The sequence below is a fragment of the Rhinopithecus roxellana genome, chromosome 1 (genome assembly GCF_007565055.1).
Source record: "Rhinopithecus roxellana isolate Shanxi Qingling chromosome 1, ASM756505v1, whole genome shotgun sequence".
Taxonomy (NCBI): domain Eukaryota; kingdom Metazoa; phylum Chordata; class Mammalia; order Primates; family Cercopithecidae; genus Rhinopithecus; species Rhinopithecus roxellana.
The window spans coordinates 178,116,134-178,141,165 of NC_044549.1; the positions used below are offsets into that span (position 1 = coordinate 178,116,134).

General features: G+C 46.1%; 1 protein-coding gene and 1 non-coding gene across 2 annotated transcripts in view; one reads left to right on the top strand and one right to left on the bottom strand.

Moving 5' to 3' along the window:
- Positions 1–25,032, top strand: part of SH3BP5 (SH3 domain binding protein 5) — a 76,436-nt gene that overhangs the window by 6,665 nt on the left and 44,739 nt on the right. Inside the window, exon 3 of the mRNA XM_010356049.2 lies at positions 22,913–23,041. Within this exon, the coding sequence (XP_010354351.1) occupies positions 22,913–23,041 (129 nt within the window). The remainder of the gene's footprint in view (positions 1–22,912; positions 23,042–25,032) is intronic.
- Positions 9,397–9,500, bottom strand: LOC115892249. The gene has a single exon (XR_004052141.1). It is a non-coding gene; the product is annotated as a small nucleolar RNA U13 (small nucleolar RNA).

A 25,032-nucleotide genomic window follows, 5' to 3' on the forward strand; every position in this document is an offset into this window, starting at 1 on the left:
GTTAAAGGAGGAACCTTTTAACCAGAGAGGCCTTGGATATAAGCCTGATGTTTTAAGTTAGGAAGATAAACATTTTCCCACAGATCCAGTGATCCGTCAGCTTTATTTATTTATTAATGAGACAGGGTCTTGTTCTGTCACTCAGGCTGGAGTGCAGTGGCACAGCCTCGGCTCACTGCAGACTCTGCCTCCCGGGTTCAAGCGATTCTCTAGCTTCAGCCTCCCAAGTAGCTGGGACCAAAGGCGCACACCACCACGCCTGGCTAATTTTTGTATTTTTAGTAGAGACAGGTTTTGCAGCATGGGCCAGGCAGGTTTCAAACTCCTGAGCTGAAAGCAATCTGCCTCCCTTGGCCTTCCAAAATGCTGGGATTACAGGCATGAGCCACTACACCTGACCAGCTTTTTAATTCACTAAGTATTTATTGAGCACCTACCATGTGATGGGGGCAGTTTTCGGTGATGGGGACAGAGCAATGAAGAGAATGGACAGAGTCCCTGCTCTTCCGAGGAGGCTTACATTGCAGAGGGGGTGGAAAACGCAGTAAAGAGTTAAAGCAGCACAGTAGGTTATCTGATGTATGCGAAGGAGGCAAAGAGCTGGAAGGGGACTCAGCTGGTGGGTGTTTGGAGGCAAGGGGAGGGAGAGGAATGCAGTATTATCTGGAGAGAGTGAGCAAGCCTCAGGCCATGTGGGGGAAGAACATTCCAGCTGGAAGGCGCATCTGTGCTAAGATGGGAGTGGGCCTGGCCTAGCTGAGGACCAGCAAGGGGGCCTTGTGCCAGGCTGGGGTGAGTAATGGATGGAAGAGGAGGTGATGAGTCAGAGATAAATGGGTCATTCAGGTGCGTGACAGCCCTGCCAGGTGAGGTAATAAAACTCAATATGCTGATGTAATTTTAAAATGCCTAGTATATAGGTCTCTTTTCAAATGTTTGTTAAAACAGATGCCACACTGAGAATTTCTAAGTCTAATCAGAATAAAGATTTGTAATATTTCATGCCCATATATATGTGATTTTAAGCACAACATGTAGTGTTTTCATCATTTCCCGTGCTTGCTCTGAAAGTGGGCTGTTCCAGGACTGTGAAGGGGTCCTTTCTTTTCCTCGTTGCTCAGGTCAGGTGGGAATAGTTTCTGCTTATACTGGCAGGGTGGTTTGAAAAATCTTTGTTTCTGAGTATCTGTGTTCCTCAAACACGCTTAAGCCAGCACTCATTGTCTCTGCCTTTCCTCCCTCCAAAAACCAACAAATGCTTTCTCTTAAAAACAAAACCTAAAACTTTTTTTTTTTTTTTTTTGGACCCAAGAAGCAATGGTAGAACCAAAAACTCTGTTTTGAGCTTAGAAACTTGGAGGTGAGAGTGAACTGGAAGCCACCTGGCCCCTCTCTCATGAATTATTAGCACAAATCAGGAGAAAAATTCAAAGGACAGTGATACGTCCCCGCACTTTCTCCATTAAAACATGTGTGGGTGGAATGCACTAGGGACTAGGTCCTGCAAGACTAAGTTTTGCTTTGAAGAAACTGCTAGGGAATGTTTGAAGCAATAGATAGACCGGGGGAGGGAGGAGTAACTGTTTCTTAAAGCTGCACCAGATTCCGGGCCTGGTGGCAGGCTGCCCGGTCTGGGCTGGCAGAGCCCCTGCAGCCCAGACTTTCTTGTACACAGGTGAGATCTGGTTGAAGTAAACATTGGCCTGGAGGCCTTCCTGCAGCAAATACTGTGTGGGGCGCTGGGGACCAGGGTGGTCAACAAATAATCAGGCATGTCCCTGCCTCATGGAGCTTGTCATCTCCTGGATCCAAGCGAGCAATTGTAGTTGGGGGAGGGGGATTCTGGGAGAGTCACTCAGGGCCCTTTGGGAGGCCAAAGCTTTGTTGAAATAGGGGGCATCAGAGTTGAGGTCTGCAGACCCCAAATAGTCTGAAGATAACATTCAAAGCAGCCTTAAAGTGGAGGAGGAAGAGAGCTGATGGTACAGACATCGTCTGCAGTTTGAGGAAGGCTGGGGTGGGGAGAGGTGGAGTGTTAACAGGACCTTTGGTGATTGACTGATTGTAAAGAAAAAGCATGTGTGGTCTTTGCGTCTCTTCAGGGTAGCCTGAGCCAGGGATGCTGCGCTGCCCCCACGGCTCTGACTTGAAGTTTGGCCATCAGAATGGTGGTACTTAAGGTCTTGGGCTTCAGTGATCCCCCCATACTGCTTATTTCCCTTTGGGGAGGAGGTGAGTGGGGGAAACATTTGAAACTTGTGGAGTGGCCTAGCTATAGGACAGCTGGCAAAGCTTGGCCTCTGGAGCCAGACTGCCTGGCGCTGAACCCCAGCTCCCCTTGTCATAGCTGTGGGACCTCTGGCAGATTATGTAATCTCTGTGCCTCAGTTTCTTCTTCTTTAAAATGGGATTGTGTCTCAGTTTTTGCTGTGAAATAACCAAAGCCCAAAGCCATGGGGAAGGGCAGGTGGAGGGAAGACAGCTGTCTTGACATCAGGTGATACAGGTTGAAATCAGAGGTCTACTGACTTCTAGGGATACTTGGCACATGGAAGCCACAGTCTTCTCATCTTTGAATCTGGGGGCTGTGATTCTTGCCTACATCCCTGGGTGACCTGGAGGATGGTAAGGGATGCTGTTTGAGAGCTGCCCAGCCTGAGTGGACAAGGGGACCACCTGTGTGCTTGGCTGAGACCTGCTGGGTGCTGCAAACAGAGAAGGTTCCAATGAGATGTCCACTGGGGCCAAACTGGCCATGGGGCCTGGCGATAGCTTCGTTCTCTTGCCCCAGGTCCTGCCATGACCTTTCTTTGTCAGATTGGCACTGGGAAAGGGGCCAGAGGGAGGGCTCGTATAGGCCAGGATTACAGTGAGATGGACTTTGTAGTCACTGGATCAGCAGGGCATTGCGCTGTGGCCTGTCTGCTATGATGTGACAGTTAGTTTCCCTGAGTGAGCCCTGCTTTATTTAATTAATTAATTAAGTAATTAATTTTTTGAGACAGGGTCTCAAAAACTGAAGTGCAATGGTTTGGTCTCAGCTCACTACCACCACTGCCTCCTAGGTTCAAGTGATTTTCGTGTCTTAGCCTCCTGAGTAGCTGGGATTACAGGCATGTGCCACCACACCTGGCTAATTTTTGTGTTTTTGGTAGGGATGGGGTTCTGCCATTTTGGCCAGGCTGGTCAACCCCTGACCTCAAATGATTCACCCACTGCAGCCTCCCAAAGTGCTGGGATTACAGGCATGAGCCACCACGCCCAGCCTTCTGCTTTGTTTTTGTTTTTTCCTGAGACAGTGTTGGTCTCTCTTGCCCAGGCTGGGGTGCAGTGGCACAATCATAGCTCACTGGAGCCTTGAACTCCTGGGCTCAAGTTATCCTCCCACCTCAGTCTTCTAAGTAGCTGGGACTACAGGAGCGCGCCACCATGCCTGGCTAATTTTTGTTTTTGTAGAGATGGGGTCTCTCTATGTTGCCCAGGCTGGTCTCGAACCCCTGGGCTCAAGCAGTCCCCCTGCCTCGGCTTCCCAAAGTGTTGGGATTACAGGCATGAGCCACCGCGCCCGGCCTCCCGGTGTGTTCTTGGACAGACTGACCGTGAGGACAGTTGTGACACTGGTAAATCGCAACCTTGTGTTCTCCGTTCCCTCCCCAGAACCTGTCCACTTATGCACATGTTGGCTCATGAACAAAGATTCTGCCTTGCTTAGGGGCGTTGGCATTTTAAGAGTGGCCTTTCACTTTAAAAAAAAAAGATGATGTGTGAATATGGACAAATGGCCATGGTCTACTTAGTGGGGAAAAAAAAACTATACATAAAATATATATAAAATTATATAGAGCATATATAAAACCATATATATAGTAAAAGAATGTATGCATATGAGAAGACAGGCCTAACATATTCTTTTTTTTTTTTTTTTTTTGAAATGGAGTCTCACTTTGTTGCCCAGGCTGGAGTGTAGTGGTGTGATCTTGGCTCACTGCAACCTCTGTCTCCCAGGTTCAAGTGATTCTCCTGCCTCAGCCTCCCAAGTAGCTGGATTACAGGTGCCCACCACCATGCCCAGCTAAGTTTTGTATTTTAGTAGAGATGGGGTTTCACTATGTAGGTCAAGCTGGTCTTGAACTCCCGACCTCAAATGATCCGCCTGCCTTGGCCTCCCAAAGTGCTGGGATTACAGGCGTGAGCCACCATGCCCGGCCCTAACATAGTTATTCTTGTGTAGGTCAAAGAATGTGAACTGCTTGTTACCAATTATGGTGAAATAAATGTAGAAATTGAGAGTAAGACTTTAGAATTTTTTTTTTTTTTTTTTTTTGGCAATTTGATGTTGTGACATCCAGGTGGCATTTTGCTTTCCTAGTTTGTTTTTATTCTACAGAAGTATTGATTTATGGTGGATTGGATGAGGGAAAATCCATCACCACATTGTTTGAGAAGCCTGGCTCTAGAAAAATGTACCCTCAGATGTTACCAGTTGTTGCTAGCTTCTGAGGATGCTGGTGGTTTTTAGTTTTCATTTCTTGGTGTTTTGTGAAATATTTACAATGACCATATGTTATAATTTTCATGGGATGGGGGTGGGGAATGAAGCCTGTTGTAAAAAAAAAAAAAAAATGTCTTTATAAGCCAAAGAAATGAATTTCTCTGGAAGGAATTTTAGGAACTATGAAGGCTGATGGGAAAAAGTTCAGATTGGTTGTTCCTGCCTTAATTGTAGATAAACCCCGATGTTGTGGGTTTGCTTGATGAATTAGTGCATTGTTCAGCTCCTGTAGTTGTAATTCATGGAAGGATGAAAAGTGCTTTAAAGGCACTTTAGGGTCTTCTACAGCCAAGAAACCCTCGTATATGTGCTTATTTAGAAAACACAATAAATCAAGCTATAATGGAAAACATTACAAATATTAAGAATATTTAGATATTTGAACTTAGTTACTCTATGTATTTGACTGTTAGCGTCATTTCTAAATGGATAAATGTGGGCACATATAGGTTCTCTTGCACAACTTCATTCATGGATCCACATTAGCAAAATGCTGTTAGTGGCCAAAACATGTTCTGGCCATTGGCTAGAACATAGAAATAGCTATCTAATATTGACATAGACTGTATTGCCTTAAAAAAACTAGGCATGTTTTCCTTTTAACCTGCAAAGATCAACAAGATAATACACAAACTCTCCTGGCCCCTCAGCTGAAACCCATGGCAGGGTCATAAGTGCTTGCTATTGCAGTACCTGCCGACTTTCCTACAAATCATGTGACTGTATCCCCAGCTGTATTCAAGGTGCCTTCCCTCTGACTCTGAGTGTCATCTCAAAAGAAGACAGGCTATGGGGTTAATGGATTCATTGCTATCCCTGTGGTTAATGAGAATCTTCAAATCCCCAAGTTGACAGCGATCTGCTCCCTGTGGACTGTAGCCTTTTAATTTTGTGCTGTTATTTTTCTTTGTCAGCATTTGTTGTAGGGACTTTAACATAGTGGGGTGTGTGTGTGTGTGTGTGTGTGTGTGTGTGTGTGTGTTGGCTGGATGAATTAAACATCTATTGAACCTCATCCTTTGGCAGGCAGCCCAGGTATCTTTGCCCAGCCTTTTTCTTTGAGAGTTACTTAGTCTGCCGATTGCCACGTAGATGTTTCCAGCATTAAAGACTATACTGCTTTTTTGTAGTGCATTTTAACCAAGAGTATCACAGAATTTGCAAAGCAGCTCTTGGAGAGCTTGGCAAGTCAGCCCCTTTCATTTCCTTAAAGGAAGATGGAAAAAATTTTGTTCTATTCTTGCCTGATTTTTTTTTCCTTTGCTGTGTTTTGCTGGATTATCTAAGAGATGTTAGTGTTTGTTCTGACAGAAAGAAACTGCTATCAGGGAGACAATGAGAGGAATATCCGCTGTTTATTATAACTGCAGCTCAGCCCTCTTAATATAAATCTTTTATTGTTTGGCATTAAACCCAACCAAAACATGATGAATGGGGCTTGGTTGTCTTCATTCACCACACCCTTTTGTTTCCAGCATGCGAAAGGATTCAGCCTCGTTTTGCTAGATTTGAAGCCCACAGATTTAATGTTCTCTTGATTTTTGGCTTTATTGGAAGAAGAAACGGGATGTGCTGCTTCTTCATTGTTCTGGTTACTGTTTCTCCCTAATTATCCCAAGCCTTAATAGCTTAAAACAACTGTTTTATTTTGCCTGTGATCTGTGGGTCAGGAATTTGGAGAGGGTCTTGAGAGGGCTCAGCTGGGCGGTCCTTGCTTGAGGAGTTTTGTGCAGTCAGATGTCAGCCTGGGTTGTAGTCATTTGAGAGCTTGGCTGGTTGTCTGAGATGGCCTACGCTTTTGTTTGACAGAGGATGCTGGCTCTGAAAGCTTATGCTGAGAGCTCAGCTGGAGTTGCAACCAGCGTGCCTACGTGTGACCTTTCTCGTGTGGTACTTTTGCTTCCTTTTGGTTTCTGGCTCCTTCCAGAGTGAGTGTCCTAAGATGACCAGGTGGGAGCTTCATGGCTTTTTCTGACTGAGCCTTGGAACCTCCACAGTAGCTCTTCTATTATAATCTGGTGGTCCAAGCAGTCATGAGCCCACCTGGATTCTAATTCTTCTTGATCCTGGGGCAGTGTTAAAGAATTGTAGGCCATATTTGAAAACTGCCACCCTCATGGTGATGTAGAGACAGTGGCTTATTTTGAGGCCCATAGGACATATACTTTCTTCCTTTCCTCCCTTTCTTTCTGTGAGGAGACTTCATAAACTTTCAACCACGTTTCATTGTCTTCTTGAGGTGCTTTAATGATTAACCAGCCAGGAAAGCAAGCACTTTGGTTCGTATTCCCGGTGACCTCAAATAAGCCAGCAACAATAGAGGCAAGATGGACAGTTTTTAGTAATGCTGTGGGTCTTGCCATAGGAAATTCTTTACCGCTTTGCCCATTTCTTAAAAATTTTGCCTGAGAAAAAAATTATGGCATGGCTTCAATGCCTATTAGAAAAAATTAGTGGAGCCTAGAGCCAGAGGTACTACAATAATTAGACAGATGCTTTATAATTCAGGGTGGTAGGGTTCTAAAGCCCCATGGGCAATTCCAGATAGATATGCTATTTTCTTTCCCTGCCACTGGTGTTGCTGGGTCTTCTCTGGGGAAAGAGTCCTGGTATTGCACTTATTTGATAGAAATTACATCTACTTCCCCACTTGTAACTTGTTAAAACCACACTTCAATGTTGTGAAACGTAGGGTCAAAAAAAGCATAGGAGGCTGGGTGCAGTGGCTCACTCCTGTAATCCCAGTACTTTGGGAGGCCAGGGCAGGGCCAGCAGATCTCTTGAGGCCAGGAGTTCAGGACTAGCTTGGCCAACATGATGAAACCCTATCTCTACTAAAATACAAAAAAGAAAAAGTAGCAGCCGGGTATCGTAGTGCATGCCTGTAATTCCAGCTACCTGGGAGGCTGAGGCACAAGAATCATTTGAACCTGGGAGGCAGAGGTTGTAGTGAGCCAAGGTCACGCCACTGCACTCCAGCCTGGGTGACAAAGTGAGACTCTGTCTTAAAAAAAAAAATGCAAAAGAAAACTTTTTTCTTGGAGCTGATAGAAACTAAACTACATAGCTCCATAGCATATGATGATGGAAAGTGTAGGCTTTAGAGCTCAGAGCTGGATTTGAATTCTCTGCCTCTTAATGTGCTGTACAGTCTTGGTAAGTTATATTAGCTTATCTGGGTTTAATTTCCTTCCAAAATGTGAAGGGCAATACGGATCTTACCAGGGCTGTTAAGGGTTAAATATGGTGATGTTTGTAAAGCGTCCGGCATGGTACCAGGCATATATGTCCAACAAATGTTGGTCCTTTCCTCCTCCAGCCCCTTAGCCATTTATTAAATAATGGCACCTAAGTAAAAACAACCACTATTTTGTGAAAGGTTATTATATGCTAAATTTTGTGCTAAGTGGCTTCTTTCCTATTATCCTATTCATTCTCACAACAGTCCTTCAGAATGTTGATGAGAAAGGGAGGCACTGAGTGAATAAGTCAATTCTCCCAGGTCACACAGCCAAGGAGTGGTGGAGCCAGGATGTATAATGAATCCAGGAATCTGAGGCTGAAGCCCATGCCCTTAAGTAGTTTGTGTTTGGAGGCATAGCGGATGCATATTCTGAGATCCCCACTGAGGCTGCATAGATGAAAGAATGCTAGAGTCTAGGACTTAGGGGACCAGGTTTTCAATCTTCGCCTTGATATTAATCAGGTATAGATCCTTGGGAGAGGATCTTTATCTCCTGAGATTTCAGCCACTTCATCAGTGAAATGGGAGCATCTAAACTAAAAGATGGGCAAACTTTTTTCCAGCCCCGATATTGTTTGGGATCTCCATTCTGATCTAGCCACATGTTGAATAAATTATGAACCACCTTCGGTCTTGACAGTTGAGGAAATGCAAAAGCTCTGTAGTCAATCTATGCTGTCATAGACTTAAAATTTCATTTTTGTTGAAACAATACTTGGACGTAGTTTTTTTAAAAGAGTCCCTGATAAGTTATAATGCAAAATGAAAGTCCTCTACCTCACTCCCCCGCACCCCTAGTTCTATTCTGATGAAATGATGTTTTTAGCTGTTCCTTCTGGTCGTTTCTCCTGTGTCTCTAAAGTTACAGCCGTCGACTTTGACTTTGGCTCTTTTGCATCCTGTGCTCTCCTTTCTTAACATTTTGATTAGCTGAAGGCAGGAGGAGGTTATCTAAAAGCCAGCAGATGTCAGCCAGCCAGCTTGCCTGGAATGCTGTGGTGGGTGGATGTGTGATTCCTGTGTAGGCTACACTAACTGATCTCCAGAGCTCTCCGAGGCTGGGCTATGAACTCACCATATCGCCCTGATTCTAAGACTTGTGCTAATTATAAAGTGGACCTTGTATTTCATAACAGCTTGGGTGGTGGTTGAAACATCAGCCCCAATAGACATGCACATCAATAGTGTAATCTGTCTGAAATGTAATGATTGTGAATTTTTGAAGAACATTGTGGGTCTTGCAGTTGAGGAAATATGTGAAGCCTCCTGGCGTCAACATGGAAATAGTGCTTTTGTGGTTGAATTTGGTAAAACACTGCTGTTTCAGCATTTCTGCATCCTCTTACTCAAAGAATACTGTGGATTTAAGAACATGTGTTTGGCCATAAATGAAAAATTACTGGGGTTCCACCAGTCTTTCTAGCTGTGTGCATGAGAGCTTCCTTGCTTATGTGCATGCAGGGTTGTCATGTAGCTTTGGTCCATCCTCCCGGGCCTTGTAGTACTGACCCCTGTGCTTGCTTGCACGTTTAAAGGGCTCATGAGTTTTTTCCTTTGTTCGTGGAGATTTGTACCTTGGGCTATTTTTTTTTCCATTTCATATCAGATGAGTAATGTGCTCACATCATAACAAAATTCGAGGATGGCATATCTGACACGTGCACGTGAACACCCGATCAGCACACTTACGAACTCCAAAAGGATCTACCTTGGGCTATTTTAAACATTTTTTGGTAATTGGTTCAATTCCATTCTGGTGCCTAAGTAACATCAACAAAAAAGATGAATTGAAAGCAAGTCTTGGCCGGGCATGGTGGTTCACACCTGTAATCCCAGCACTTTGGGAGGCTGAGGCCAGCAGATCATGAGGTCAGGAGTTTGAGACCAGCCTGACCAACTTGGTCTCAAACCAATCCCATTTCTACTAAAAATACAAAATTAGCCGGTCATGGTGCCTGTAATCCTAGCTACTCAGGAGGCTGAGACAGGAGAACCACTTGAACCTGGGAGGCGGAGTTTGTAGTGAGCCGAGATTGCGCCACTGTACTCCAGCCTGGGTGACAAAGTTAGACTCTGTCTCAAAAAAAAAAAAAAAGGGGAGTCTTTTCCAAATGACGTTCTACAAAATATCTGGCTCATATTATTTAAAAATCGAGGCTATGAAAGACAAAGACTGAAGAACTGTTCCAGATGAAAGAATGTTAGATAACAAAATGCCATGTGTGACTCTTAGATTGGATCTTGGACCAGGAAAACAATTTTTGCCCTTTATTATAAAAGACATTGGTGGGACAGTTGATGCAATTTGGAGAAAGTTGTAGACCAGATTAATAGCATTGTACCAATGTTAATTTTCTGATTTTGATTATTGTACTCTGGTTATATAAGTGGATGGCCTCATCTTTAGGAAATATACACCCAAAATATTCCAGGGTAAAGGGGCATGGCATCTGTATCTTACCGTCATTTTTTCCAAGTTTGAAATTATTTTAAACTAAAAAGTTAAAGAGCCATTTGCCTTAACTCAGCCTCCAAATGGCAGCACTTCCCTTTGGTTATGGAATCACAACACAGGCCAAGGATTGAAAGGAGGCCTGCGATGTTCTGGGAGGTGGAACTGGGTGCTCACCTGCTTGTTTAGAAACACTTTATAGTTAGATCAGGGCTCTAAACCAGACCCTTTCTGTCTAGGAGGGAATTGGTTCTACTTAGGCCTTAAAAGGGTCCAAGACCCTTGTTAACCTCAGGGGAGGGAAACTGGAAGGAGAAAACCATGATGACCCCTATATTTTGTTCGTCTCTGTCCTCTTAGTGAAAGGAACCTCTTGGTGGTTCAGATAAGGACAGGCAGTGTGATGCCTTGGAAAGGGTTGGAGTGAAGAAATAGGATCTGGCCTTGTCAAAGTTGTTGAATGCACAGGGCTTGCCCAGAGGGTCTGGAGCTGGGTGATGCCCAAGCTGGGGTTAGGCTATCCTGCGTTTTGTTCCACAACCCACTCAAATAGCTTACATTAAAGGGAGGATTTTCTGAAAGGTTGTAGGAGTCTCATGGAACTCAAGGGAGGGGAAGTGTCACTGGCTCTGATGCATAGGGAAAACACATGTCTCAGCTGGCCCTGGCAGTCTTGGTGGATGCCTGTGGTCCCAGCACAGTTATTAATAGTGCCTCTCCTTATTCTCAAAAGTGTCCTGTTAGATTGATACATCATATGACTGTGTTGTCACAGGATTGGAATCAGGAGCCCAGGTCACCTCTCACCGCCCCTCCTGTGCCACCTCATGGTTCTCTCCACATTTGCTTTTCTCTGTCTCTCACCTCTGTTTTTGTCTGTCTCTCCCTCTTCTGGTTTCCTCTGTTCTGATTCCTGAGAGAGGGAGTCTTGTATTGGAAACACAGTGGCAAGTCCTCACAGAAGGAAGTGGCAGGTCTGGTCAACACACTAAGGGGCCCCTACTCCTGAAGTCGATCAGGGCCTGAGATGGGAAAAGAAAAGGACTCAGGGGAAGGGGAATTAGGTCCCTGGTTTCCAGCAGTGATCTTGAAGTTCTCCCCAACTTGAAAATCCTGGTGTGTTCTTCCTATTCCATTTGTATTTGTCACCTTGGGGCTGTTTCACCTGGGTCTTATAGTTGGATGACACCGACTGCTGTGGAATTGGGCCTGTGCTGTGAGCAGGAGTGTTGTGGTTGGCTCCAGCTCCCCGGTGGTCTTCATCCGTACCCCTGCTCTCTACCTCTGCTTCTTCCCGGCTCCTGTATCCTCCTGCCTCGGTCTTTCTGGTTTGGCTCTCTTGGGCCCCCACTCTGCCCTGGTGTAGTCTTTGTGCTTCTGTCTCTGCTACAGAATTCTTAAGGTAGAATCAACTTGCTCTGGCCCTCAGGGCTATGAAAGCCCCTCACAGTGGGAGCTGGGGCTAAGAAGAAAAACCAGACAGAGGCAGGAGGGAAGGCATCCTGAGGCCCCCAAAAAGCATGGCAGGATCTCTCAAGGCAGGGAATGGTCTAGGGCTAGGCCTGTGCTGTGCTATTTAAATTATCATTAAGTCTGTTGAACCTGGAAGGCGGAGGTTGCAGTGAGCCGAGATCGCGCCACTGCACTCCAGCCCTGGTGACAGAGTGAGACTCCATCCCAGAAAATAATTAAAAAAAAAATCACTAAGTTAATTAAGTTCTTATTTTTTGAGATAGAGTCTCGCTCTGTCACCCAGGCTGGAGTACAGTGGCACCATCCTGGCTCACTGCAGCCTTGACCATCCGGGGTCAAGCAGTCCCCCTGCCTCAGCCTCCTGTGTAGTTGGGACTCTAGGCATGTACTGCCACACCAGGTTAATTTATGCATTTTTAGTTGAGATGGGGTTTCGTTATGTTGCCCAGCCTGGTCTCAAACTCCTAAACTCAGGAGATCCTCCCACTGTGGCCTCCCAAAGTGCTGGGATTACAGGTGTAAGCCACCGCGCCTGGCCCCTTGAAGTTAAATAAAATACAACACTTAGTTGCGCCAGCCACATTTCGAGTGTTTGCTTGGCCACAAGTGGCTGTGGCTTCTGTGTTGGATGGCACAGATGTAGCACATGTCATCATCACAGAAGTTCCATCAGCCAGTGCTGGAGAGCGCTTGCTCCCTTTTCACCCAAGCGCTATTTAAAGTGGTTTCTTTGTGTGTTCTAGTAGCTGCCACAAGTGCTCTTAGAGAATAGATTGGATGGGTGAAAAGAAAGCATGATTGGTATAAGGTTGGTGCAAAAGTAATTGTGGTTTTGCCGTTAAAAGTGATAGTGAATGGAACATTTCAGGTACCTTTACTACTGGCCAGTAAGTCAGGATGTCTTCATAGTGCCTTTTATCATAGAATTCTAGTATGTTCCTGCTAATGGAGACTTTCCCATCGTTCTAGGGCTGGATTTCCCTAATTCCAGTTATTTTACTGCTGCTGCCATCATTTTTGCCATATTCTAGGACTGCGTGTGCTATTTATTCCATGTTGTCTTTTAAATTGGTTCATGTTTTTACTTTAGGTTTTTTTTTTTTGAGACGGAGTTTCGCTCTTGTTGCCCAGGCTGGAGTACAATGGCATGATCTCGGCTCACTGCAGCCTCTGCCTCCCAGATTCAAACGATTCTCCTGCTTCAGCCTCACGAGTAGCTGGGATTATAGGTGCCCGCCACCATGCCTGGCTATTTTTTTTTGTATATATATATATATTTTTTTGTATTTTTAGTAGAGACGGGGTTTCACCATGTTGGCCAGCCTGGTCTTAAACTCCTGACCTCAGGTGATCCACCCACCTTGGCCTCCCAAAGTGCTAGGATTACAGGCATGAGCCACTGCGCCCAGCCTTACTTCAGTTTGAAAAGGAAATATCCTTACTATACATGGAAAACCATCAAAGGAAAATACATTTTTTAAGCAGGTGTTTTTTTAAAGAATAATATATACATAGGGAGTGCCCACCTTGTCAGGGTACAGCTTATGACTTTCAGAGTAATGTTATGTTGTTTCCGGTGGATTTACAGTTCTTATCAAATTCTAGCAGATTCCCCTCTTTATGGAAGGCTCTGAGCCTGGACTAGCTTCCCTTTTCTTTAAGAAAGAGATTAGCAAATGTATTCAGGTGCTGAAGACATTGTGGTACCAAATGGAGTCTTTCTCCCTGACAAAATCAGAAGCATTTAAACAAGATCTGAGAAGGAACAACTGCTTCATTCTTACTGAAAGTACACTCTTGTCTTTGGTTCAAGAGGGGTCTATGTAGAGCAGGCCCGAGGGCAGGTGCATGCAGCACACTGGAAACTTCTTGGCTACAGGTCCTCCTTCACGTTCTTGGTAATCACTGAGTACCCCAGAGAGCTTCATTTTTGTGGATAGTATTAATATTCGCCATATAGAAATCAAAAGACATTTATTTCAAAGGTCTATATTCATTAAAATGACAATCAGCCTATTACATGTTAACAAAAATAATATATTTTATGAAAAAGGACAATTTTTCCAAACAAAAAATTTAACGAAAGAGTAATTGTTTTACGTACTTTCGCAAGTCTCTTTAATGTCTGGCTTTAATAGAAAAGCTGATTCTCTCACCTCCTTCTGCATTTCATGTCATTTCTTGCCGTGTCACTGTCAGGTAGCTTCTGGAAGACTCTACTGAACACTCGTAAGAGAATAACAGTGAAAATGGCAAGTCTTTATTAATGAAAATGGCTTCCATCTTGCAGACTCCTTGAAAAGGTTTCCAGGTGCCCCACCCCCACCAGTGGTTTCCCCAGACCACCCTCTGAGAACCACTGGTGAAGTGACTGGCACACTGGACTAGAAGACTGAAGATGGCCGGTCGCAGTGGCTCACGCCTGTAATCACAACAGTTTGGGAGGCCGAGGCAGGAGAATTGCTTGAGCCCAGGAGTTTGAGACCAGCCTGGGCAACACAGTAAGACCTCATCTCTACAAAAAATTTAAAAATTAGCCGGGTGTGGTCGTACGTGCCTGTAGTCCCAGCGACTTGGGAGGCTGAGGTAGGGGCATTGCTTGAGCCCAGGAGGTGGAGGCTGCAGTGAGCCATGATTGCGACACTGCATCCAGCTTGGGTAACAGAGAAGGATCCTGTCTCAAAAAACAAAGAACAAAAAATACTGAAGATGTCTGCTTTCGTCTAACACTTGACACTTACTAGTCCTGTGACCTTATGCAAAGAGATTAGGTCACCTGGAACTCCAGGGCTCCAGTTTTCTTTTGTTTTTCTTTTTTTTGAGACAGAGTATCTGTCACCAGGCTGGGGTGCAGTGGCGTGATCTCAGCTCACTGCGAACTCCACCTCCTGGGTTCATGCAATTCTCTTGCCTCAGCCTCCCGAGTAGCTGGGATTACAAGCACCCACCATGCCCGACTAATTTTTGTGTTTTTAGTAGAGATGGGGTTTTGCCATGTTGGCCAGGCTGGTCTCGAACTCCTGACCTTAGGTGATGTGCCTGCAGCCTCCCAAAGTGCTGGGATTACAGGAGTGAGCCACCGCACCTGGCCTCCAGTTTTCTTGTCTGTAAACTCGGGATGGAAATTCTGGCTGAGGCTGTTTTACAGGGTTGTTGTGTGTCTCAAATAATGCCTGTGAAACCTCTTTCTGCCAACTGAAAGTGGTATACTTGTAAATGGCATTAGTAAGGATCTTTTGAAGTACGGTGTTGTCTCTAACATGTAGGACAGTTATTTTTTAAATACCACCATTCCATCTTTATCTCACTTAATTCTGGGGACACTGTGAAGAGGCAAAGCCACGATTCTCAGTTTCCAGGCAAGGTAATTGAGGTGAGCAGGTGAGCGATTGGCCAGAAAACAGGGACTTATCCTGTGTGCTGCATGTTCAACCTGCATGCTGCTTCCAGTGTGTACGGGTGCTGGCTGGTGTGGTTTAGCTTGAGCTCTTATCTGACACAGGGCTGTGTGTCTGACACACTGACACAGTCAAACAGGGAGACTCTGCCACCTCCAGCAATTCTTTGCTTGAATAAATTACCTTCAGTCTGAGTCACCTAATGGATGAAACACAATTTTCAGATTTGAAGAGCTGAGGCCTCCTCCAAGCAGAGGGAACTGTTTGAGAACTCTTTCAAGTGCTGATCTAAAAACTCCCCTGGTAAATAGCCCTGGGATGGTAAATGGATTCTTTTTCTTGACTGGTGGAAGATCTGCTCGCTCTCTCAGATAAGCTTGTACTTTTGAGCCACTCCTCTCCATGGCTCATTTCCTGCAGGGAAAGCAGTCAGCTTACTCTTCTCTCTGGACATTCCCGAAGCCACCCCCACTTTGATCTTGGAAAACACATTTGCTTGTAATTGCAGGAGACAAAGAATCACGGTCAAGTCTTTTCTGTAAGAAACAAGACAAAAAGCCCAAGTTCAATTGTGGCAAGGTAGCTTTAAGATGTATCTAAAGAAATGCTTTATAAAAGCTAGGTTGAACTAAATTCCACAGACTCTGCTCCTTATACACATGGCTTTACTGTCAGGGGCAGAAGCCCTCCAGCGAACTGTATTTAATTATAGTGCTTTGCCATGCTACAGAATGTGGGTTGGGGCCGGGCGCAGTGGCTCAAGCCTGTAATCCCAGCACTTGGGGAGACCGAGACGGGCGGATCACGAGGTCAGGAGATTGAGACCATCCTGGCTAACATGGTGAAACCCCATCTCTATTAAAAAATACAAAAAACTAGCCGGTGAGGTGGCGGGCACCTGTAGTCCCCGCTACTCGGGAGGCTGAGGCAGGAGAATGGCGTAAACCCTGGAGGCGGCCACTGCACTCCAGTCTGGGCGACAGAGCGAGACTCCGTCTCAAAAAAAAAAAAAAACAAAAAACAAAATAAGAATGTGGGTTGGTTGGCCCTTGCTTTCCTATGCTAATATGGCTTCCGTAAGGTGTATCTTTCAATCGCATGTTTAAAGCTTAATTCAACTACAAGTGACAGCAATACAATTTTAGCTAGCTTGAACAAAATAGAATGATAGTGGAAGGGGGCCTGTCTTGGCTCAGGGAAGAGGAGTATAGGGGTAGATTGTAAGGCGTTGCTGGGTCCAGAGGCTCAAAGTGCCACTGGGACCTCCTAGGGATCTCCTTCCCTTCTTTCTTCTCTGTCAGGCTCTCCCCTCATGGTGCCAAGATGGCTGCTGTCTGCTGTAGGCTTTCATTCCATCCTCTTAAACATCTCAGTGGAAGAAAGTTCCTCTGACAGTTTCAGAAAGGTCCCAAAATGAAGTCTCATTGGTTGTGATGGGTCACGTCTATCGCCCCTGCTCATAGAACAATCACTGTGGCTAGGAGTATGACTGTGGCCAGGCCCTGTCACATCACTAGGGACTGAGAGGTGGGGGTGAGGACCAAGGAATATTAGGGCTGTAATGCTGGGGATAGGAAAGATTTTCGTACCTCAGTACTTTTGGGAATTGTTACCCAAGTGGCTGTGACCCTCAGTGGAATGGTAACAGCTGGGTGGGCTTTTTCTTACAGGGATGGGGGGCGGGGGCGGGGACTGGCTTTGTGTTTACTTTCAATGCATCTTTGATGAATAGGCTTGTTGGTGGTTGGAGGTCAGCCAGTCATGCATAATTCCTGGCAGCACAACCTCATTTATAGAAGGAAACGCTGATGTCAAATCGAGTCTTCTGGATTTAATACCCTTTGATGGTCACACACTTAACACAGATAGTCACAAAAAGGGCATCGGTCAGACTGGCGGGCCCTGAACCTGCCCATCAGAATCACCCGAGGGGTCTTTTAACATACTCTGCACCCAGGTGACAATTTTGTAAAACCTAAATTTGATCAGGTCATGCCCCTGCTTAGAAAAATCTATGGTATTTTACAGTTGAAAACAAAAAACCAGGCAGGGTGTTCTGCACTTGTAGTTCCAACTACTTGGGAGGGGCAGGAGGATCCCTTGAGCCCAGGAGTTTGAAGCCACAGTGTGATATGATCATGCCTGTGAATAGCCTGGGCCTCATAGCAGGACTCTGTCTCTTAAGAAAACAAAAACCCCATCGCTTCTCGGTCTTTCGGCTAAGATCAAGTGAAAATGAAAACCCAAAAAACCCCCAAAAAACAAAAACACAAAATAAAGCAAACAAAAAGCCCTATACTATCCCATTCGCCCATCTTACCCCTGTTTTTCCTCCCCTAGACAGTTAACTGTATTAGTTTAATATATTTTAGCTGATGGAGGTATTTACTTCTATGACCAAGTAGTATGTACTGTGTGACTACTTCTTGATCTTTTTCGTTTGGGTGACTATCTGTTGACATCCTGCTGTGGAAGATGAGGTTTTGTCTCTTTTCACCCCCTGTCTCGGACCTTTCCCATCTCCTGTCCTCTCAACAGAATCCATTGTGGTCAGTATTTGATTACCTTATTGCAGCTAGGTAAGTGCTATTCACAATTGAGCCATCTAGTAAACTATGATTATGTTTCCTTTTTGTGATAGAATGTGTTCTTTAATTATTTCTGACAAAGGGTGCATTGGAAATAAATTACTTGAGACTTAAGTAACCCTGTGGGAAGAAAACCCACCACACAGAACCAGGTTAAAAGGTTCAATTTTGAGATATGATTGATGGCCAAAGGAAGAGAAATGGCAAATAGAGAATAGCAGAGGGAGACAGGATTTCAGTGATGAACTAGCACCAGAAAATCTTCTGCAAAGAAAGAAACAAGAAATAATCTCCCCTTTCCCACACCATGCCATGGTCTCCCATTGCTCATGGGATGAAGTTCAGATGCGTTTATATGGCCCAGGAGGCTTCCTGGCTCCAGCCCCTACCAGGCCAGCCTGTCCATGCTGGAGGGTCGAATGACCCCCTTCTCTCTCTGGTGGAATCCCCTTTCTTCATGTCTGACTTGGGTTGGGTGGCCTTCTCAGCCGTGTGTCTGTTGCTCAATGTGTGTAAGTAGTCTTAGCACTGCTTGACTTTAATTGTTGCTCTGCCATTTCCCAGCTCTGTGACCTTGGGCAAGTTACCTTTCTTCTCCTTGCCTTTATTTCCTCGTTTGTAAAATGTGAATAACAACAATGGCACCTACCTGTTAGGATTGTTAGCGATTGCACAAATTGGTGGGGTTAAAGCACTGACAGTAATGCCTGCCACATAGCAGTCAGTCAGTCTGTGCCCTGTATCCATCCTTCTTTCTCCACAAAGGCAGTGTTGGTGGGTTGTATTCACCAGTGCCCTAAAGAGCTCTTGGCAGATCAGATGTCTTTAGCCACTGGGCAGGGAACCTGAATGAGTGATTCAGGCACCAGAGTGGTAGGGACTGGAGAGGAGGGTAACCCCTGCCTAAGGGGGCACCTTCTGCTTTACTCCTAGCTATTTTTCTTTCTTTAAACTAAAAATTTGAGAATTCACTTTTTTTTTTTTTAATGTGAATTTTCCCTGACATTTACTGCACAGCATACCAGCCAAATGCACTAAGCTTATTGGCCCATAGGCCACTGCTTTGGGGCCCAGTTCTCATTTAACAGAGTAGGCGTGGGGGATGATGTGACCTGCCGCAGGCCACACGCTGACCAATCTGGCCCTCAGTTTTCTTAGTGGTGTGAATGTGGATAGCACTGGCACTGCCCACCACCAAGGAGGTGACCGTGAGGATGTGGTCATGCATGCGAGTGCATCTTGCAAAGCGGCTGCCTGCACAGTGTAACAGGTTATTATGTCCGCCGTGCCCTTGTCTCCGGGAAACTCCCTGGGTAGTTTTTAATAGGGTCTCGGGGTCTCTTTTTATACCAGGAGGAAAAATTGTATACATTTATTGAGCACTGACTGTGTGCCCAGAAATTGTTAAATGTTTTACATTTGTATTCTCCTTGATTCCTTCTAAGAGACCTCCCTATGGGATGGAAAGTAACAATTTCATAAGTAATACAAATGGTTCATAGAGAAGGCCCTGCTTTTAGGGCCTTGCAGAAGGAACTTTAGTCAGCATCAAATCTCTGTTTCTGATTAAAATCCTGGGCTTTGACAGCATGCTGCTTCCCACTTGCTGGAAACCAAGTCCTGTAGAAGCTCTGTGGGGCTTCTCTATTCCCTGGGCACTTCCCCCGGAGGAACAAGTCTAGTCTTGTTTTCTGCCTGTAGAAGCTGCAGCGGATGACCCTAAGCCTGGTCTGATAAGGGAGAAGGCAGAGGAAATCAGGATGATGATGATGGCACAGAACCAGGGGAAAGGGGGCAAAGCCTGTGTTGGATGTGGGATCCAGCCTCGGGAGCTGAGGCGCTCCCATGGGAGGCAGAGCTTTTACCCTCATATTTTGGAATGCCGGTGGCATTTTCAAACCCATCCAGCAAGCCCGCAGCTTGGGATGATGGGATGCATTAGAACTGATCAGAGCCTCCTCTACCCCCATGAGACTGCTGCAATTGCATGTTTAGAAATATAATTTTGGCTAGGTGCAGTGGCTCACGCCTGTAATCCCAGCACCTTGGGAGGCCTAGGCAGGTAAATTACTTGAGGCCAGGAGTTTGAGACCAACCTGGACAACATGTGACACCTCATCTCTACTAAAAATACGGAAAAAAAAAAAATTAGCTGGGTGTGGTGGCGCACACCTGTAGTTCCAGCTACTTGGGAGGCTGAGGCACAAGAATTGCTTGTACCTGGGAGGCAGAGGTTATAGTGAGCTGAGATCACACCACTGCATTCCAGCCTGCGTGACAGAGCGAGACTCTGTCTCAAAAAAAATAAAATAACATTTCTCCGATAGTTACTCTAGCCAATAGAACATGTGTTTTACCAGCAGGTGGGTGTTGAGTCTCCAGCCCCATAGCTCGTGATCATGTGTTGTTCCTTTGGAATATCCACTTCCCCTTTTCTTTTCTTTTCTTTTCTTTTCTTTTCTTTTCTTTCTTTTCCTTTTTCTTCTCTTCTCTTCTCGTTTTGTTTTGAGACGGGGTCTGTCGTCCAGGCTGGAATGCGGTGGTGTGATCTCGGCTCACTGTGGCCTCAACCTTCTAGGCTTAAGCGATCTTCCCGCCCTGGCTGTAGGCACAGGCCACCATGCCCAGCTAGGTTTTTTTTTTTTTTTTGAGACAGAGTCTCACTCTGTTGCCCAGGCTGGAGTGCAGTGGCGCCATCTCGGCTCACTGCAAGCTCTGCCTCCTGGGTTCATGCCATTCTCCTGCCTCAGCCTCCCAAGGAGCTGGAATGACAGGCATCTGTCACCACACCTGGCTAATTTTTTTGTATTTTTAGTGGAAACGGGGTTTCACCTTGTTAGCCAGGATGGTCTCCATCTCCTGACCTCGTGAACTGCCCACGTCGGCCTCCCAAAGTGCTGGGATTACAGGCGTGAGCCACTGCACCTGGCCGCTAGTTTTGTGTTTTATAGAGACAGGGTCTTACTATATCCTCCAGCCTGGTCTTGAACTCCTGGTCTCAAGCGATCCTCCCACCTGGGCCTCCCAAAGTGTTGGGAAGACAGGTGTGAGCCACTGTGCCTGGCCATTTTCCTTTTTTTTTTGAGACAGAGTTTAGCTCTTGTTGTCCAGGATGGAGTGCAATGGAGCGATCTTGGCTCACTGCAACCTCTGCCTCCCAGGTTCAAGCGATTCTCCTGCCTCAGCTTCCTGAGGCTGAGGATTACAGGCATGTGCCACCATGCCCGGCTAATTTTGTATTTTTAGTAGAGACGGGGTTTCTCTGTGTTGGTCAGGCTGGTCTCGAACTCTTGACCTCAGGTGATCCAGCCGCCTTGGCCTCCCAAAGTACTGGGATTACAGGCGTGATCCACCGTGCCTGGCCTCCATTTCCCTTTTTTAAAAAACTTATGCATGTGTCCCTCCCTCCCCTAGGTGTGGCTTTGTCAGGCAGATGCCTGAGGGAGAGGTAGAGGGGATGTAGGGTTTGAGTCACTGACCTGATCCCTCCTAATAGGTCTTCCCAGACCTGGGACTAACTTATTTAACTTTTTTTTTTTTCTCTCATACTTCTTGTATCTGGTTTCTTGACTTTTACAACATGATTAAGCCTTACACAGTCCTCCTTTGCCTTCCTAACTCCTGTCAAGGTCCAAGTTACTAGTTGCTGTCGCCAGGATGGATGGCCACCCCTTATCTCTTGCCATTCTCCACGTTCCAGACCTCCGGCCTCCTTCAGTTTCTTGCAAACACCATGCTGTTCCCATTCCCCTCTTATCTGGACACAGGCTCTGCTGCCTGCTTGGAACTCAGTATTTTTCTTCCCTCCCCCGAATTCATATTCTTGCTTTGGACTTTTGTTTAGATAGTACTCCTCTGGAAGTTTCCTGTGACTCTCCCTCTGATACATGGTCTGGTGCCATTCTTCCCTGCTGAGTTCCATGGCGCCTGGACCATTCCTACCTTGTCACTGACTTTTCTGGAATGGACTGTAATACCTACCTCACCTACCAGGCTGTAAGTGCCCTGGAGACAGGGCCACGCCTAAGGCCCAGGACCAGGTCTGGGATGTGGTAAATAAATAAATAAATAAATAAATTTGCACTCAGTGTTTAACATTGACAGCATCGTTTGGACTGAAGCTGCCAGAGGCGGCTGGACATTCTTCCCCAGAAAGATGTTTAGTCAGTGTTGAATCCATGTCTCTGATTAAAATCCTGAGCTTTGACAACATGCTGTCCAGAGGTCCTGGACAAAGCTTTTTAATCTATACCATGCTATCCAATATAGTAGTTGCTAGCCATGTTAATTAAAAAATTTTAAATATAATGAAGGAATTATTATTATTTTTTTTGAGACAGTGTCTCACTCTGTCACCCAGGCTGGAGTGCAGTGGCACGATCTCGGCTCACTGCAAGCTCTGCCTCCTGAATCAAATGATTGTCCTGCCTCAGCCTCCTCAGTAGCTGAGATTACAGGTGCCCCCCACCGTGCCCGACTAATTTTTTTATTTTTAGCAGAGACAGGCTTAATTTCCAAAGTGTCCATCCTACCGATATCTCCCCATAGTGCACAACATGCTGTGCACATACACAGTAGGTGCTCAGAAACTTTGCGTTGTTACTCACTAAACTTTTTTATTTTGAGACAGAGTCGTGCTTTGTCACCCAGGCTACAGTACAGGGGCATGATCTCGGCTCACCACAAGCTCTGTCTCCTGGGTTCAAGAGATTCTTGTGCCCCAGCCTCCTGAGTGGTTGGGACTACAGTGCCTGACACCACGCCTGGCTAATTTTTGTATTTTTAGTGGAGATGGGGTTTTGCCACGTTGGCCAGGCTGGTATCCAACTCCTGACCTCAAGTGATCCGCCTGCCTAAGCCTCCCAAAGTGCTGGGATTACAGGCTTGAGCTAACACGCCCGGCCTGATTAAAACTAACTAAACTAAAAACTCCTTTCCTCAGTCACACCAGCCAGTTCCAAGTGCTCAGTAGCCACACGTGGCTGGTGGCCGCCGCACTGCACAGTGCAGAGCACAGGACGTTTCCGCCATGGCAGGAAGCTCTTTTGGGCGGTGCTGCTCTAGACACTGTCTTATACAGGTGCTACTTTAGAGGTCTGTATGTTGGGTAAAGTCCTTTGTTGGTGTTTTTGTCTAGGTCCAGTAGGTGTTTGCAGATCCCTTCTTAAGCCTGAACTGTGTTTCCTCGGTTTCCCCTGGCTGCAGGATGCTCGTCAGAAGTTCCGCTCTGTTCTGGTTGAAGCAACGGTGAAACTGGACGAACTGGTGAAGAAAATTGGCAAAGCTGTGGAAGACTCCAAGCCCTACTGGGAGGCACGGAGGGTGGCGAGGCAGGTAAGATAGCCCTGTAGATGTCTCCACTCCCTCAAGCCTCCCTACCCCTCAGTTTTGAGGGTGACTTTGACTCTGTATCTCCTGCTGAAGGCCAGAAGCTTGAGTCCTATATGTCTTATCTGCAGTGACCCACCCCACCGCAATCTGCTTCATTTCAATGCTCGACACTATTAATAGGGTGTGAGTGCTGGCATTTGGATGACCCTGCAAGTGGGTGCTCCCTGAGTTGGGGCTGGGTGTGCTTACGGGGACATGTCCAGAATGTGTTCCTCCTCCGCTCCTAATGACAACCTGTCAGTCAGCAGTAGGAAGATGCGCTTCCTCCCTCGCGTTTGCCTCACTCTTGGGAGTGTTTAGCCTTCTGCTTCTCTTGAAACATTGGTTCTCTCTCTCTCTCTCTCTTTTTTTTTTTTCCCTTTTTAAGATTTGGTAGGTGAGTTCTTATACACTCCTTAGCGAATTCTGACTTCTGTGGCCATTGTCCTGCTGAAACTTTGGTTCTTTGTCCTGAGAGCCCAAATAAGAAGCGGTGAAACAGACTGGAAGGGGAGTGGCGGAGGGGAGCTGTGATCAGGCGATTGCTGGGGGCTGCTTGGAAATGGGTTCTGGTTTAGGAGTTGGTCTTCCTTTGGCTGCTGTGTGACGTGATGTGCCACTTGTGTCACCTGCAGCCTCTGATAGCCACGCCCTGTGAACGGGGAAGGTAAAGAGCCCCCAATAGTTACTGGTACCTGCTGTGTGGCAGGCCCTGGGCTGGGGGCTGTATTCACCTTCCTCAGCCCGCTTGGGTTTCCCAATTAGAGAGCTCATGTGAATCACCAACCCTGTGATGCCTCTTGAGATGAGAGTTCAGATTTCCCAAGAAGATCTAAGCAGTTCGTCCAAATTGTAGTTCACTAGCGAATGACCCAGTGCTGTCCCTGTGGTCTGTTTATGACACGATAGAAGATGCTGCCTTCAAAAGTGTCCAGTTGTAAGAAGATGCTTAGTGAGGCTGGGCATGGTGGCTCACACCCGTAATCCCAGCACTCCGGGAAGCTGATCACTTGGTGGGCAGATCACTGGAGGTCAGGAGTTCGGGATCAGCCTGGCCAACATGTTGAAACCCCTCTCTTCTAAACATACAACAATTAGCTGGGTGTGGTGGTGGGCACCTGTAATCCCAGCTACTCGGGAGGCAGAGGCATGAGAATCGCTTGAACCTAGGAGGTGGAGGTTGCAGTGAGCTGAGATTGTGCCACTGCACTCCAGCCTGGGTGACAGAGCACAAGTATGTCTCAGAAAAAAAAAAAAAAAAAAAAAAAAAACGAAAAAATTAACAACAACAACGCAAAGTTTCTGAGCACCTACTGTGTATGTGCACAGCATGTTGTGCACTGTAGGGGAGATATCAGTAGGATGGACCCTTTGGAAATTAAGTCCTAGAAATCTAGGAATATATTAAGATAGACCCATAGAGAATGAGGCCAGGACTTAACCATTCCTCTTCTTTTCCCTCTCTCCATGCATCTCTCAAATTTCTCTTCAAGGGAGCCCCTTGTTGTTTTGGGAGTTCTACCAAGATCCTGTCTGTGTGTTTGGGTTTTGTGCTCTGAACCCTGAGCTGAAATTTCTGGTTGGACCTTGCCAGATATGTTGCCTTTATTCCTAGACAGAGTGGCTGTCCAAAACCCTTCTTCCTTCCCTGGCCTGGTGCACTGGACTGTACACTTCAAAGTTCTGATGGCTCGTTGGTCTGTACAAGCCTTGAGCAGCAGCCACTCCCTTTCTCCACTTCCAGCTGGGCCCTGCCCAGGCTTCTAGCGTTCTCGGGAGAAGAAACCCTTCTCCAAAAAGGACTTTCCAATTCCTACAGATTCCAGCACGCTGAGGCATTCCCCCTCCAAAGTGTCCATGTTGCATCAATCTTTGAGATGCCCCCCCAAGTTGAGGATGTGTCCTACCCACTGTAGGCTGAGGTTGTATCATTCTTGACCTGAAACAGAAGTTTG